The following is a 16,080-nucleotide window of genomic DNA, read 5'->3' as shown; positions in this document are numbered from 1 at the left end:
GGCCCGCCCAATGAGGGACGCACTGCGCACACGCGTGCTGGAAACGTTTTATTGCGGGCTTCCACACAGCACGAATGAGCTTCTTTTTTTTTTTTTTTTTTTTCCGTTTGAAAAAATGTGACTTTTGTTAAAAAAGGCCCGAGGCCTGCAGCATTAAGGCAACCCAGACCGGAGGTCAAAAAACACACGTGAAACTGCTTCCCCTACCATAAATAAAAGGGGATAAAAGGTGCGGGGATGGCACGGTGCGCTCCCCCTCAGTCCAGCAGCACTATCCCTAGCAGGGCACTAGACTAAACCCTGCATGTTTAGAGGGAAAAGCAGCACAGAACAGGTTAAAACCCTCCAATGTGGCAGGAGAACAGTTGCAGGGGTCCCTGCTGACCCCCAGCCCTAAGGCGAGCCGGAGCAGAAGGCAGGGCTGTGAGCTCAGCCCTTCCCCGACAGCTCCCAGCACGAGGCCAGGCAACCACGCCACAAACACAGCCTGAAGGTCCATGGCTGAAAGCAGTGTGCAATAATGCCTCTCAAGGAGTCCACAGCGCGGGGACAAGAGCAGGAGATCTACTGCATGGCACAGCCATCTCCGGGCAGGAGGTCGTACAGGTGCAGGGCTGCTGACTTGGACAGGTAGGTCATGGTGCCGAAGCGGCCGCTCGGTGCGCTGTCGTACAGCAGGTCACAAATGCCCGTCGAGGGATCCTTCTCCAGCATATGGTCATCAGCACCCAGGGCTTTCTGGATTTTGGATGGGGAAGGAGAACAGAAGCATTAAGAAGAAGGGCTGCTGCCTGCTAGCTTGCACCCCACACTCGATGCTGCATTGTTGCTGTGCCCCATGAGGACAACAGGCAGGTCCTCAGCGTGGCTGACTGACCCCTAAGTAGTCTGGGCGCAACCTGCAGCCCCTACCTGCTCCTCATAGAAGAGGTCATTGGCTGCGTGCAGGATCTTTTCCACAGGTATGATGCCTCCCATGGTGTGCACCTCCACATCCACCAGCATGGTGAGCACCAAGATCGTCTCTACCAGCAGCTGCCGGTACTCTGGCTGGGGGACACGGTTGAGAACCGACTCCACGTGCACAGCAAACTTCATTTCCCCTGGGGTCATCTGCACAGAGGCAAGAAGAAATGCACACAGAGAGCTGTTATCATCAGGACAAATCCTGAACCAGGCTGGGCATTCACCCAGAGTGGCCTCGCACCCATCCTGTTCCCCAACTGGTAAACCTACCTCTTCGGTTGTTGAAGAGGGGAGAACAAAGCCCTCCACAGAAAGACCATGGCACTGCAGAACAAGATGTAGAGACCACGGTTACAGCCTGGAGCAGCACTGCACCCTCATTCTCAGCTGAACGTCACTGCATGCTGCCCGCGTGCCCCAGCTCCACCTCCTGCCTCCAATCTGTCACTCCTTAAACACCAGCTTGGCATGACCCAAAGCGCTCCCACACACAGCACAAGGCTCTGCTGCCTGGTTCATTATGCTGAGCAGCGCGCAGAGCTGTGATCCCAACACCAGGTTCCCAGAGCTCACAGCCCTGCCCAACACGTAAGGCTCCTGAGCAGACCAAGCCCCTTTCTGCAAGGGTAAGGACAGGGCAAAGTAGGTGCTGCACGCCTACAAGGCAGCTCCAGCTCTTCCCCAGCTTTCCAGGGCCAGCTGAAAGCCTTGTTCATAAAGCACATACCAACACAACCTCAGGGATGAGCGATCGGTGCCCGGTTCCTCTTAGGAAGGCAAGTGTCTGGGGACCATAGGCTCAGGTGTGGACATCCAGCTCACCTTCTGCAGGACCTTCCAGACCTTCTGATAGAAACCCAAGGGGACACGGTTCAGAGCCCCATCCAGTCGCCGCCTCCGCTTCCACTGGCCCTGCCGACTGTCCTTACTGCCCTGGTCTTTCAGCAAGCTTGAAAAGGAGCCTTTTTCCAGCAACTCTGATTGTCCAGTGGACTGGCCAGACAAACAAGGAGAAAAGGAACTGCTGCAGGGTTAAATACTCAATGAGAGCACAGCACACTGCTGCCTGAGAGCTTGTGCCCACCTAGCCTTGTTCCTGGGGCAGAGCTGCCACCATCAGAGCTGTCCCCAACAGAGCCCTCCCCGCAGCCCCAGCTCCCCACAGCCTGGAGGCCAGCTGGAGCACTGCTCCTTCCTGCAGCCACAAAGCATGACAAACCCCCCACACACAGACAACAGACGCAGGTTACCAGAGAGGCCAGTAGGTCACTGTCTGCAGACTGCAAGAGAAAGGGAGAGATATAAATCAAATAGTGCCGACGCAAGGCAGCGATCATGATGAGCAGAGCAGCAGCAGCACGGACCAAGCTCAGGTCGCAGAGCAGTTATCCCAGGGGCTGTGGTTAGCTGGACATTGAGAAGAAGTTTTCAGAGGCAAAAATGCAGAAAGTCTCATGTTAGCATCAGGGGAAGGACTGCACTGGAGGAGAAGCAGGGCTGCGATTGCTCTGCTGGCATGGGCACAGATTTAGTCTCAGGAGGGCCAGCAGCAGGTGGGGGACTGTCCTTGCCATGTGTGCGGTCCCTCTGTGACACCAGGCCTCACTCTGCAGCTGCTGCATCAACCTGGTCCCCGTAGGCCAGGCCCACAGCTAAACACAAGCCAAGCCCCAGAGGAGGCACTTGTCTGCTGTGAGACTGAGAGGAAGTAGCAAGGGAGTGCAGGTGAGATCAATATCACGAGTCAGTGTCCTGGTATGGCACCGCTGGGTTGTGGCAGTGGAGACACAGTGCCACCGTGCAGCATTTGCTGCCAGTACAGTGGGATCTATTCGACTGCGGCAGCTATGCAGCACAGCTCCCAGCTGGTTGTAATGCCAGGGCACCCATGGTTTTGAGAAACCTTCCTCTTCCATGGCCTCAACATAGCAGATCCCACTTAAAGGGAAGCTCCCTGAATGCCACGGGGCCACATTTAGCTTTGCTGACCTCTTCCCAGACCTGAGGCCTCCCCACTGTCCTAAACAGAGCAACCCTAAGCCTGACGAGAAGGGAAGCCAGCTCGTTGCTGCAGCAGCTCACTCAGTGGGTTCATTCAGGAAAGCTCATTAACTCATGCACGCTCAGAAGCTGCCCTGGTACGCAGCACGACAGATAAAAGCTGAGGCTGTAGGAGGACCAAGGTGGCTTCACCTTACTCCCGATCAGAGACTGCCTACGTTTATCCAGTCGCTGCAAGAGAAGAAGGTAATGAAGTTTCTGTCGCTGGACGGGGCCCACCAGGACACCATCCCCACCAGGGATGCTGCATGGTCCTCCCCCCGCCTCCCCCACCCCTGCATCTTCTCATGCACGCCTGTTCTTCCCCCCAAATTACACTGCCAGAGCAACTCCTACTCAACGGTTTACCCCACATCCCCCCCCAGGGCAGGAGTGAGCCAAAAGGGGCTTCTGGAGGCAGCTGTAAGCTATCTATAGCCCAGGAGCAAACTCTTTTCTGCTCTCCCATCAACCTTGCTTGTCCTATATTTGTTTGCCCCTACAAACCTTTGGGGAAGCAGTCTGCACTGCTTGCTCTCACCTGTTTGATCTCACTTTTCAGCTTGATGATGCCAGTACGCTCAGTCTTGGTGGCCCCAGCAGCCTCCACGTCGTAGATGTTGATAGCAGTGGTGACCAACGAGTCCACCGATCGCACTGGAGGAGAGCAGAGAGGTCTGGAGTGGGTACTGATTCTCAGGACACAGATGTCCCTCACTGCTGCACGGCACTGGTACTTAAGCATAGCCTTGCTTTGTATCCCCAGCTAGCATTACAGCACAAAGCTGCTTCAACTCAGGCTGGATCATACTAAAAACTGAGCTAAGGAAAGCCCTGACAGCCAGCGGGCTCAGCCTCAACACCCAGAGATCATCCTGCTGAAGATCACAGATAACTGCAGTGCAGAAGCTGTGTTGTGAAGGCAGAAGGGGGACGTTCTACACAGCGAGGGACGCCCAGAACTGGCCAAGCTCTGCACCAGGACCCAGCTCTGCCCAGCTCTGCTCTCAGCCCCCCCAAGAGACTCACCACTCTTCTCCACTCCAAATTCCTTGCCAGAGAGGATGTGGTAGAGCAGGCTCTTCACATTGGACGGGCTGAGATTCATCAGGTTCTCAGTGGCTTCTCCAGCTGGAGAGAAGAGTTGGAATGTTGTTCACCTTTCACCCTCCCAGCCTGCATCCCAGTTTGTTATCAGGAGGTACCCAAGAGCAGTCCCAACCATGTACCCTGCCACTTTCATGCAGCCTCATCCTGGCATTGAGAGCTGCCCATTTTTAATGGCATTTCTCTTCCCTGACTGACAGGACCCCAAGCACCATAGCCCCCACCCCACTGACCTCACTGCACGTACCTGAGCAGTGCAGGGAGTGTGCCAGCTCTGTTGCCATCACCTGGATGATGAGCCCAATGCGGATTCGAAACATATCAGTGAAGAGTGCTGGCTGGGTGCGGATGTACATAGCCAAGTACACCATGATCTCCTGGAGAGACAGGGGCAGGTCATCCCACTGCTCCTCGACAGAGCTCATACCCACCCGTGGGGTGCCCTCTCACCTGGGTGAGGATGGACACGCTGAGGTTCTTCTCACTGGCTTCATCAATGAGGCGAACGAGCTCCTCGTAGGGGATGGGGCTGAGGAGGGAATGGTGGAGTAAGCAAGAGATAGATAGCCCTGCATCCCTCCTGGTCCACGGAGGAGATACAGGCTGTCTCACATCCAGTCCCAGCCCGGAATGCATGGGAAGAAAGAGGTACCACACTCACGCTGAGATGGTCTTCTCACGTGGCTCTGGGGGCAGCCCCACCGTCAAGTGCTTCTGGTGAGACAAGAGGGCTGTGCAGGCCTGCAGACAGAAAGGATCACCATCAGCTCTGGCTTTGGGGCTTCAGCACAAGGCAGAAGGAGGCGGAGCTGATGGTGCCCTCAGCCCACCAGGGCTCTTACCTCATCCAAAGCTTCCACCTTTTTCTTGAGGATGCCAGAGATGTAGCGGATCAGAGCCCACTGGCGTGTGGTTCCCACCCGCTCGTACAGCTCAGTGAGGAGCTCCTTGACAGTGGGGCCAGGCTCACCATCAAGGCCCGTGTGCCATTCGGGCCCCCTGCAATGAAGGAGATGCCAGGTTACTGCCATCAAATCATTCCACAGCATTGCTCAGGGTCAGAAGGCTGACACACGTGTGGCCATGTCAGCTCTCTGCACCCAGAGCGCAGGCAGGTCTCAGAGCTTGCCATACTTGAGGATGTGGAGCATGTAGAGGATGTCTGCTTGCTCCTGCAGCGTGGGGCAGATCCGCAGCTGGTCCACCAGTGCCTTGCAGTCCACATTGCCAGCCTCGTCACGGGGCAGGTTCATCTCTGCATGGAGTGTGTGGCTCTGGGGGAAGAGAGAGCCAGGCTCCTGGTCAGCACTGCAGCACTCTGCTCTGAGGGCAGGGAGGCATGGAGCCAAAGATGCTCACCCACGGGCATCCCCCCACCACAAAGGACCAAACTTTCCTCATGAAGCCCTAGAAGGATCCTCTGGCTTCAGATGAGAAGCTAGCAGTGCTCAGCCAGCTCAGCCAGGGAAGAAAAGGGCTCACCTTGACTTCCTGGTCATGATGGTGGGGTGAGCTCAACAACTTTACTGACTGCTGGGATGCCTGGAAGATCTTGCTGGGGATGTACATCCCAACATCTAAAAGAAAGACAGGGTCAGTTGGTGCAGGTATTTCTCAGCCTTAGCCACCATCACCCCGCTCAAACCAGCTCATGACCCACCCTCTGCTCCCCCGAGGAGCAACTGCAGAGGAGCTGACTGTCAGAAGAAACCCACGTGGTTAGAGGAATGTCTGGGACTTTACAAGAGGGACCAGCTCCACGATACTCCGTAGCCAGGACTAACACAATGAACTGCAGATGTCTGTGCCCAGGCAAAGGCCAGGCTGTCCTGCAGGTTGCCCTGGGTCACGCCGCGTCCCATGAATGGAAAGGCACTTCAGCCTCCCAAAGGCACCTCAGCCTGACCATGAAGAGAAGGTGCGAAGGGTGCTGGAGTTACTCACCCTGGACCTGAAGGTCCTTGGCCTTGGATGCCAGGGACATGAGGTCACGGGTGGTGTGGACGGCAGCACGGAAGCGCTTCAGCCCTCCTCGCTGGGCAGTGGGAGGGAGGTTCGACTGGGGAACCGTGCGCTGCAGCAGGTGGTCCAGGTACTGCGCCACCTCATCGTATGTGTCAGCTGGAACAGGAGGAAAAAGAGCCTCAGCCACTGGGTGCTGTGGCACTCCAGGTCCCCAGCTGCATCCCCACAGGGACAAAGCTTCGCTGGCTGCAAAGAGCAACAGCGTGGGGCTAGCACCGTGAGCCAACCAAACAGACAGAGGCAGCAGCAGCGCCGCCCGTCCGAGCAGAGAGCATTTGGATTGCCCCAGCACAGCAAGAGCCTCACCCTAACATGGCTCCAGGATGGGAGCAAGGCAGGGCAGGTTTTGTAGTAGTTATTTCTGATTAGTAATTGAGTTATTCTAGTTAGAAGTTAAAGGAGGGCAGCATGCTCTCCTTCACAAACCGCCAGCTCCTGCCTGGCTCTTTGCCCAGCCTCCAGCTCCATGCTAGGAGCACCAGGGCCACCACCCACTAACTACAGCACAGAGAGAGTGCTCAGAGAGCATGTCTCTGCTCAGCCAGGACATAACAGCAATGCCCAGCAGCAAGAGTGATGCCCGGGGAGGGGGAAGCCCCACACATGGTGATGCTACGCAACAGATACCTGTTACTGCGTTTCCAGACAGTACCAGCAGCATTTCTGCTACAGGAGGAGAACTACAGACAGCATCCAAGGCTGACAGCACAGCATCTCTTTCCTAAACCTGGGAGGGATGCTCTGCACTCACTGCATGGGGGCTAAGCTGGACAAATACCTCAGGATGGACATTGGGCTTGAGAACATCATCCTGTCTACCTGCAGCGTCTGACCACAGAAAAACTGAGCATCTTTTAGAGTGGATACAGTGTCCAGGCAAACCCCACCTCTTGCTGGGGGTAGGGGGAAGCAGACACTTTGGAGGAGCTTGGCTGCAGCCTGCAAAGCTGCAGCATGAAGCAGTGCTACTGCGAAGTGTGGACGATGCAGCCATGCAAGAGAAGTAAACATTCAGAGCTGCAGCAGTGGAAATGTTGGCTCCAGGAGCAGCAGCAGAGCAGATCGATGGGAAGGCTGGGAAAATGACCATCACTGGGTCTCACAGTAGGAGAACATGTCTAGGGCTGCTTGCAAGGGGAGAAGCAAAACCTGCATCCTCCCATGGTCTCAGAGCAGGGGGGTCCGTCATGTTGCGATGGGCCACGGCCCCCACGAGGCAGCAAGGCCTCAATCTGGCAAGCACTGGAGCTGCCCTGTCCAGAAAGGCCCAAAGATTTTGTGATAATACCACCCAGAGACTGCCTGGGGAGCCAGGGATACCTCGGGCACTGTACAATCACCTTCCACACCATCACACGTGCTGACCACACCAAACATCTTCAGCCAAATCTCCAGGGTAGAGGCAGGTTGCCGAGCCTTCGTCTCTTCCCCACACAACAGCCTATGGAGGTTGGGGTGGCTCGTTCAGGAATATCCTCTGTGCTTGCTACAGCCACATCCCCCAACTTCAGCCCTGTTTGGCTGGGAAACCCCGCTGCTGAGGGGCTGAAACAGCCACCTCTGTTCACCCAGCCCCGCCACCCCACTAGCATCACTGTGAAGGTCACTCAGATGGGGTTAATTGGCAGAGGGTCAGATGGGTGCAGAAACACAGTGGGAGGTGGGACACGAATGGTTTAAGGGAGAGTTCAGTGTTTTGCACACCACAGTAGCGACTGGCCTGTTCCCCCTTACCATCCTCTGCAAACTGCAAGCCATGCAGCCACTCCTCAGGGTCTAGCTCCTCAAAGCTGTCAAGGCTGAGCTTGTAGCCGTTGGCAAAGACCTTACCCTCCGGCCCAGGGTCCATGAAGCTGAGGTGCGTTCGGCACGACGTTGTCAGGAACTCCGACAACTTACCCGTCTGGATCCTGGGCGAAAGGAGGGGAGGTCACACAGAGAGGAAGGGGGAGGCAGCGCCCTTGGCTTGCCTCCTGGATGCAGGGCAGTCCCTCAGCAGGGATAGAAAGGCTTGTCTGGGAGCACACGCATCTCTCAACGTCTGCTTTAGCTGTTGGCAGTTCCTCCAGGCGCACGTGGATATGGAAAGGCTGGCCAAAAGCTATCAGAGGGGTGCTACAGCCATGGATCCGATGGCACAAGGAGATACGTCCTCTCTTGTACCTCCTCAGTGGGGACTGCAGCCCCAGGGTGCACTCACAGCCCAGCACATCCCAACATATCCTCTGCAGCTTGTGCCCTAACAGTCAGTGCTCAGGCAGAGCTTGCTCCCATACGGCCACACTCAGGTAGGACACCAGTCCTGTTTCCTGTTCCCTCCTGCACCCCAAGAAGCTGCACTCACCTTGCACCACCAAAATACCCGTCCTGCAGCTTCCGCAGCGTTGTCAGCACCGTGGGGTGTATGCTGCTGCCCGAATCATCTGTCGGGAACAGAGACACAGGCAGTCAGGCTCTCCTACACAAACAGGCTTCCAGTAACACAGGAGCAGGTGGGCATTCAGACATGCAAAGCACCACGACAGCAGCCAGACCCTTGCTCTGGGGTGTGCAGCCAGGCAGTGGCACCAACAGCACCACCCAAAAAGGGAAATTCATGACTGTCTAGGCTGGATAACCAGCAAAGACAGGCTCGGATGCACTGCAGGCCCCTGGGATTTCACCCTGAAGCTGGTAGCACCAGACAGCAGCAATCCAAACAGCCCCCTGCTCCCTCTCTGGCTTTCAGGGAAAAGCTGTCGAAGTGTTGGGGTGCTGTTGTTCAAGGCAAAAGACACTACAGCAAACACAATCAACACCCAAGGGAACTTCAAGTACACCAGGAAAATCAAAAAGGCCTGAAGGCAGCATGGAGTCTCCTCTCTGTGCTGGCTCACGGGGAAGAGAAGACTGCTCCAGAGAAGCCAGTTTGCAGAGGAGCCAACGTGCTGCTTTCTGCTCCTTTTGGTTTTCTGTTTTCCCCTCCTTGACATTTAAGAAAGCCTTTGAGGGGTGGTTAGCCTTGGTGAAGAGTCACGATGCAGGAAGAGCCCCAAGAACATTTTTACACGGGAATTATTTCTCGTCTTGCTCCCAGAAGGCTTCCCAAACAGGCCTAGCTGCCTGGAGACGACATACTTCCATGCCAACAAACCTGCCTTGAGCTTCAGGCACTGGTGCTTGGCAGGTAGCCCTGCTGGCTACCGGATAGCTGCCAATTCCATGCGACTCCTTTGAGCTCTATACAGGATGCTGTTGGCTGATCCAGCCCTGCTGTGTCCCCATTACCCAGGCTGCCCCCATCCACCCACCCCTATTCTCCCACAGAGGTTGGAGGATCCGTACCCAGCATGGTGTGAGAGATAGGGAAGGTGATGGTGGGCCTCCCAGTCATCCTCCAGCGGCTGCAGAGGTACGAGAGGTCTGTCCTCAGCATCTCCACAATCATCTTGCTGTCGAGTGCCAGGTAGAACTGCTGCTGGTCTATGAACTGCAGGGAGAGCAGGAGACATGAACACCCTTTGCACAGCCAGCAGGTTGTTCTGGAGCCACCCACGTCTTCCCATCAGCCACCCCTGAGACCAACTTGAGTGCTCAGCCAGTGGACAAACTTCCCATCCATTTACGCAGTGTGACAGCTGCTAACAAGCACGTACAATGCCACTCACCTGTGGGGTGAAGGCAAAGATGTTCTTTCTAATGTTGTAGAGCTTGGAGGTCCCAATCACACCCATGTGCCGGTAGGGCCGTCCTGTCAAGCTCATCTGCTTGTTGCGACCTGGGGAAGATAAGGTTTTGTAACATTTTCCTCAAGTCCTCTCAAAAGGGAAAGTGGTAGCAAAAGGCAGAAGGCTTCTGTGCTAGCAGCCAGGAGGAAAAGGGTTGCTTGTGTTGAGCACCCCATGGCTCTGCATCCAGCTGGAACAGCTCAAAGTGACAGCAATATTCTGGCCCATGGCCCTGCCCAAGGAGTCTTGCTGGAACCAGAGCCACACAAACAACCCTGAGCTCAGCAACGTGCTGCACCTCCAGGTCCTTGAGAATGTCAGAAGCTGGTGCAGGGTTGCCCCCACTGAGACCCCAAAGACCCCAAAGGTAACAGCTCTGTCAGTGTCCCCATTGCTCCTAGATGACTTCTAGAGTAGCTGCATCACCAAGAGGAAAAGTCCCAGCAGTTGCTAGGTGGCTCCCCTGCCCCTTTTGCCCATGTCATACTTGGCCTTTCAGTGGCTTAAATTAGCCAGCACCCACAGCCTGGGGCAGGTCAGGTTTCTCCTTTGGCCAAGGCTGGATCTCCAGCTCCTGCACAACACTCCCTGTGCCTGAGGATATGCAGTATCAGGGAATGAGCACGCAGATTTCAACACACTCTCCCTTCACAGCCTGCCTTCCCTCCAGCAAGAGCCATCCTTTCTGGCCTAAAGACTCAGACAGGAGACCCTTCCCTGGGATCTAGCTGGCCTCCCTCACTGAGATTTGGGTGACCTTGCTCATAGCACATCCACTCCACATAGCACCGCTCAGAGTGAAGCGAGTGTGAAACTGTAATGCCAAAGCCACCCCTGCTCCTCTCGTACAGAAGCAGCATTGCAAGCCCAGGAACAGAAAAGCCCTAAACAACCAGGCAGAAAGGAGCAGGGCAGGACATCAGCATCTACACGCAGGATGGGACAGCAACTTCTGCACTCTTTTTTTCTACAGGAATTTGCAGCTCACCCAGACGAGCGTAGATGTGGCTGAGGATGCGAGCAGGCTGCACTCTGATGGGGTAAACATCGGCCACAGTCTCCACATGGATGCCCTCCTTCCTCAGAAGAGCCTTGATCCCCTCTGTCTCCGCTAGGATGCACACTGAGGAGAGAAGACAGCAGGCTCAGAGCACACTTTCAGAGGAAGATGGGTGAGACATCGCTGCCCACGGTCTTTCTGGACACGTGCAAGATGCACATGCAGGGGCAGCTGTCCTGGGCTTCCTCTGCCTTGCTCCCATAACACTCATTACACCCACATGAGCAGTGGGAGGATGTGCCCAGTTTTCATCTTCTGCAATGGAGACCGTAGCAGGTGACATTTCCCTGGGGCAACGCAGGGTCCAGCAGAAAGACCAGCACTGCATCTCACATCCTGCTGCCAGGGCTGGGCTGCGGCCGTGCCGGGGAGCAGAACCATCCCACAGCCAACACTGGGCATTGTCCCATGGAAAAATTTGGAACTGGTCCCTTTCCCTCACCTTGCACCACCACGTCGGGCTTGGGGACAGTCGCAAAGCGGCGGTTGAGGGGATCGATTTCACCAGGAGCCAGAAATCCCTGAGGGAAGAAGAAAAGGCACGAGGAGATGAAGATCTCACGGGCTGAGCAGAGAGGGTAAAGCCCAGCAGCAACCCATGTGTAAGAAATCTCGGGGAATGGAGGTGACAGCTTCCCCATGGCAGGTGGCAGAGTGGCAGCATTTGTCCTTTGAGCTCAAAGTCCAGCCCACCCTTCTCTCCCTCGCACCAGAGGTGACCATACCTCAGCCATCAGGCAGCCCAGGATGTAGAGGGACTGGCCCCACATGAGTGGCAGCTTGCCCATGGGTATCCTGTCCACAGTGTGGGGGTTGTTGTATTCTTCATCCACCTGGAAGAGAAGCCAGGTCAGCAAGGGACCCACAGACACGGGATGCTGAAGGAAATATCACTTAAAAATCTGCCAATGCACCAGCAGACTGTCAGCATAGAACCCTTACATATGGGGCAAGATAAGCTTTGAGGAAAATAAGTAATTTATTTTAGGGGTGTTTTGGTTGTGCTTTTTCTTTTTTTTTTGAACAGATCCACATCCACCTTTTCTAAGTAGGTTCCCATTAGAAACTGCTATTTGATTTTGGATAATAGTGGCTAAAACCAAATCACGTAGCAATGAGACGTTCTCTGCTCGCTACCCCTGTTAGAGCAGACCCCCACCACAGCTCAGGCAGCTCACCTTGTCTGGTGGGACACTGTACAGCTCTGGCACCAGATGCACCCCGTTCTTCCCCTTGATGAGAATCCCCTCAAGAGCCTCCCGGTACTCTTGCACCTGGGGAGGGAGCAGAGAGCATCAGGGCAGGCCTCCCTGTGCCCTTCTCCACACCCCCCCTTACCCAGGGCTCATTTCCCCTGGCCTGCTGGCTCCTGCCTCTCTTACCTGCTCCATGTTTCCACTGAAAAGCCCATCGATGATCAGGTACGTCCAGAACAAAGGCCACTCACACTCGATGTTCTCAAAGAGCTTCAGCTCTGCAGGTTCATAGTAGGAGCGGTTGGGATCCTGCAGAAAGGCCACAACAGCAAGGCGGGTGGTTGCAGGGTTCACGACCACCCCCAACACCCCCACCTCAAATACCCTCACTCTGTGGGTGCAGGTTAACCTGACAGTGGCAAAGCTCACGAGCACTGGGGAATGTCAGAGTGCAGAGCTCTGGAGAGCCCCAGCCACACCTGCTGCCAGCGATTCTCGGGGCTGGAGAAGCACAGCTAAAGGAGAACCACCCAGGAACACTCCAGCTGATGCGACAGCCAAAGGAGCCCACCAGATTATGGGCCCCACCAGCTGGATATTTAACATCCCAAGTGCCACTTTCTAGTTTTATGGTTATCAAGTGCCTGTCACTTCTATAATTGTCCTCATTTTCCCTCCTCAAGCTTAGAGTCTAACATAGCAGTACATAAGCTGTTTGCTGGCCTAGGAGAGATAAAAACAGCCTCGTGTTTCCACAGGGCTCATCAAGACCCACAGGTTGACCTCTGCAGGGTTCCCGTGTGGGATGGCAATCCCATTTTCCCCAGCCTCAGAGACATGCAAGATCACCAGCCCCAGGATGCAGGCAGAACCAGACTCTGCTTATCTGCTGTGGGCACGGGTGGGATGTGCCACACCTCTGCAGTGGGCTGTGGAATTTCGGGCAGCCCTGCCATGATACTGCCTGGATCAAAGAGCTCTCATCATTGCAGGGCTCCCCAGAACAGCCTTCACGCTGCATCCAGGGCGCTAAGAATGTCACCCAGGACAGTCTCTCCTCAGCACCACAGTCATGGCAGGTGGGAACACTGGGAGCACTCACCTCTTTGGGGGTCCTGTATCCATCACGGAGGAAGCGGCAGCAGCCATAGCGCCCCTGGGAGAGAAGGGGAGAGGAGCTGAGCAGGAGGAACAGTGTCAGGTACCTTCTACCTTCACTGTAAAAGTGAATTCTCTGCCCAAGAACCCCCTTCACACAGTCGCACAGTGCTCAGGCACCACAATCACAGCCCACTGTGACAGCACACAGCACTGCTTCTTTGCACACCCCCAACACAGGTCACAGAGACTGGGAGAAAACAGCTCCAGGCACCCCCTCCCCAAGCACATTTTGGGGGGAGAAAAGGATTGCAGGCTTTGAACTGTTTCTCAGGAAGGGTGAAGAGGGCAGAGCTGCTCACCTGCAGCTTTGTGATGATCTCTTGCTTGGTAATTTCCACCAGCTCACTGTCCTCCACAGCAAAGGCTGGGTAGGAGATGACAGAGAGCACGCTGGCATCCACCTCCTTGGATGAGGAGGCCCTCGGCAGCATCGAGTGGAGGATGGACTGAGCAAATGGAAGGAAAGAGGTTTAGATGCCACTATTCATACTCAACCCCGTCAGATTGCATGCACAGCCCTCACCTGGCAGTGCTGCACCTCATCTGGCAGCACCCGAATCACAGACTGTGGGCCTCCCTTTGCTCCAAAGAGATCCAGCTCATCCAGGGCCTCCAGGGCAGCCTGCAAGCAGGGCGAGACTCAGAGCAGTGTGTCCTCTACTGTACTGTAAGAGCTCTCACCCCATGCCAGCCCCACTGACCAGTTTTAAACAAAGAAGAGATGCAAACACACCCCTGCATCCTGCAAAGGCTGCAGAGCACCCATAGCCAAAGAATGACCACATCTCATCCCCACAGCTCACCTTGGCCATGCCCACAGAGCTGGCATTCAACTCGGTGATCCCCCGGTTCGTCTTGTCCCCACGTTCCCATATCCCAAAGTCCTGCAGAGAGGCAGCAGTTTGTGTCATGCCCAAAAACTCATAGAATCTCAGCCTTTGGCAGTGCTCCCAGTAAGCTTCTGAGGGGTTCTGCCCACTACCTCCACCCTCCAGGCACAATTCTCTTCCCTGGCAAAGGCCTCAAGCTACCCACCGCTGTCTTATAGGCCGCTTCGATGTAGAAGACGAGGTTCTGGATGAAGTTGACTTCATCCAGGCTGTGAATTATGTGGAGACCTGAAGCAGCAGGGAAGAATTCATGTTAGTCCTCAGGAAGGGGCTGTCCTTCTAGGAAGGGGCTGTAGAAGCCAGCCCCCCTCTTCCACACATACCCTGTGGTGGCCACATCCTCACTCCCACCCCACCTAGCAGGTTGTGTCCCTGCAACAAAGGACACTCAGGAGCAGAGCCACAGATCTGTATAGAGAGCCCCAAAACACCTCAACCCCCTCCACGCCACGTGTCTCAATCCCTCGAGACACAGGTTTCCAAACGGCATCCCACCTGAGGCTGTCATCTGCGCCAGCATGAGCAGGTAGAGGGAGGTGGCATCCAACTGCAGGTGCCCCCACTCATGGTCTCCCACCACAGTGGCACAGGTGTGGGTGTTGTACTTGGCATGCAGGCAGTCCCGAGTGCTCTGGCTGTACTTGAAGGCCTCCACCTTGTCCACCTGGAGAAGCGGAAAGGGATGCAGGGGCTTGACAAACCCCAAACCCAGGGAAACTCCATGCCACCAATCCAGCACGCAGAGACACAGCTGGGAGCAGGACACATCTCACAGCCCCTGCACGCACTGAGAACACAAGCCCAGGCTCTTGTGTCTCTATAGTGAATGGTTGGAGGGTAAACAGCCAAGTTTGCAGCACAGGGAAAGAAAAGGGTCACCCCGAATGCACTCAGGGAGAATAGTCACCGGGCCAGGCAGGCCAGAAGACAGGCAGCAATTGGCACAAGACTTCACTGGCCTCTAGCCCACAGCACTGGAACGCTCTCTGGAGGACTGACATCCAGTCAGGGCTATTTAAGTCTTTCTGAAAGGAGGTCAGCCCCCCCTCGTTGAGGAAAGCTGGGGCTGGTGATCCCGGTGGGCTCTGAGGTGACCACTCGGCTCTCCCCTGGCTCCTACCTGTCTCATCATGCACTGGAGCAGCCCCCTCATCAGCTTCACCACGCTCTGCAAGGAAAGGAAAGCAGCCTCGTTAATCTCCGGATAGCAAAGAGAAGCCCTGACTCAGGACCAGCTGGTCGCTGACCTTTGCAGATCACCGGCGCCTGTAACCAGAGCCCCTGCTAACCGCAGCCATCGCTATGCGGGCAAGCAACGCAGGGAAGAGAGCGCTTACGGCCGCCAGCGGGACCAAAGCGCTGCGCCGGGGAGAGGGGGGGGGAAGGAGAAGGAGCTCCCAGCTGGGCGTGAGGCCGCAGCCCCGAATCCCGCAGGAGCAGCAGGACAAGCGGGCAGCCAGCACCGCAGCAGCCCTGCTCACCCCAAAGCCCCGCTTCCCACGGGACAGCCTTCAGCCCCCGCCCCACCTGCTCCAGCTCGTAGGCCTTCGCCTTGTCCTCATCGCGGTCGGCGTTCTTACGGTACGCCAGGCCCAGCCCCCAGACGGCCAGGATGCTGTAGACGTTATCGCGGACCCAGGCATCGCGGTGATCGGCGCTGGCGGGCAGCAGCCCGGTCACGGCGTCCTGCGGACGGCGAGAAGCGGGGGTAGGAGAGGAGGGAGGCGGTTCGGAGCCCCGAGTCCGGCAGCGCAGAGCCCCGCGCCTCGCACCTGGTGCCGGAGGATGGTTTGCTGCACCAGGCGGCCGTAGCCGTCCAACCGCACGCCCGAGTTGCTGCGACCGCGCATGGCGACGGCGGGGGGAACGGCGGAGCGCGGGGCGGGAACGCGGCGGGAGGAGGGCGGAGGGGCGCCCGCCCCTCCGCC

General features: G+C 56.3%; 1 protein-coding gene across 2 annotated transcripts; it reads right to left on the bottom strand.

Annotated features, from left to right (window-relative positions):
• Positions 1-35: 35 nt before the first annotated feature.
• Positions 36-16,008, bottom strand: PHKA1 (phosphorylase kinase regulatory subunit alpha 1). 2 transcript variants are annotated; one of them, XM_042825524.1, is made up of 33 exons: positions 15,925-16,008; positions 15,680-15,838; positions 15,273-15,320; positions 14,648-14,816; positions 14,298-14,380; positions 14,066-14,146; positions 13,786-13,884; positions 13,562-13,708; positions 13,204-13,257; positions 12,288-12,410; positions 12,084-12,179; positions 11,631-11,738; positions 11,348-11,426; positions 10,834-10,968; positions 9,786-9,895; positions 9,463-9,607; positions 8,483-8,561; positions 7,873-8,048; positions 6,058-6,234; positions 5,596-5,690; positions 5,248-5,387; positions 4,956-5,112; positions 4,775-4,854; positions 4,564-4,642; positions 4,361-4,490; positions 4,036-4,137; positions 3,548-3,663; positions 3,160-3,198; positions 2,217-2,246; positions 1,789-1,959; positions 1,237-1,290; positions 913-1,113; positions 36-738 (listed from the first exon to the last, which is right to left on the bottom strand). In XM_042825524.1, exons 1-33 carry the CDS (start codon positions 16,000-16,002, stop codon positions 565-567), a joined length of 3,714 nt encoding a protein of 1,237 aa, XP_042681458.1. In that variant the 5' UTR covers positions 16,003-16,008; the 3' UTR covers positions 36-564. The 2 variants fall into 2 exon arrangements, with proteins under 2 accessions (XP_042681458.1, XP_042681459.1); XM_042825525.1 differs by lacking the exon at positions 3,160-3,198.
• Positions 16,009-16,080: the final 72 nt, after the last annotated feature.

Source organism: Centrocercus urophasianus, unplaced genomic scaffold (genome assembly GCF_019232065.1).
Source record: "Centrocercus urophasianus isolate 14NV4802_14NV808 unplaced genomic scaffold, USGS_Curo_1.0 seq_248, whole genome shotgun sequence".
Lineage (NCBI taxonomy): Eukaryota > Metazoa > Chordata > Aves > Galliformes > Phasianidae > Centrocercus > Centrocercus urophasianus.
The sequence above is the reverse complement of the archived record's forward strand: the minus strand, read 5'-3'. Positions and strand labels throughout refer to the sequence as shown.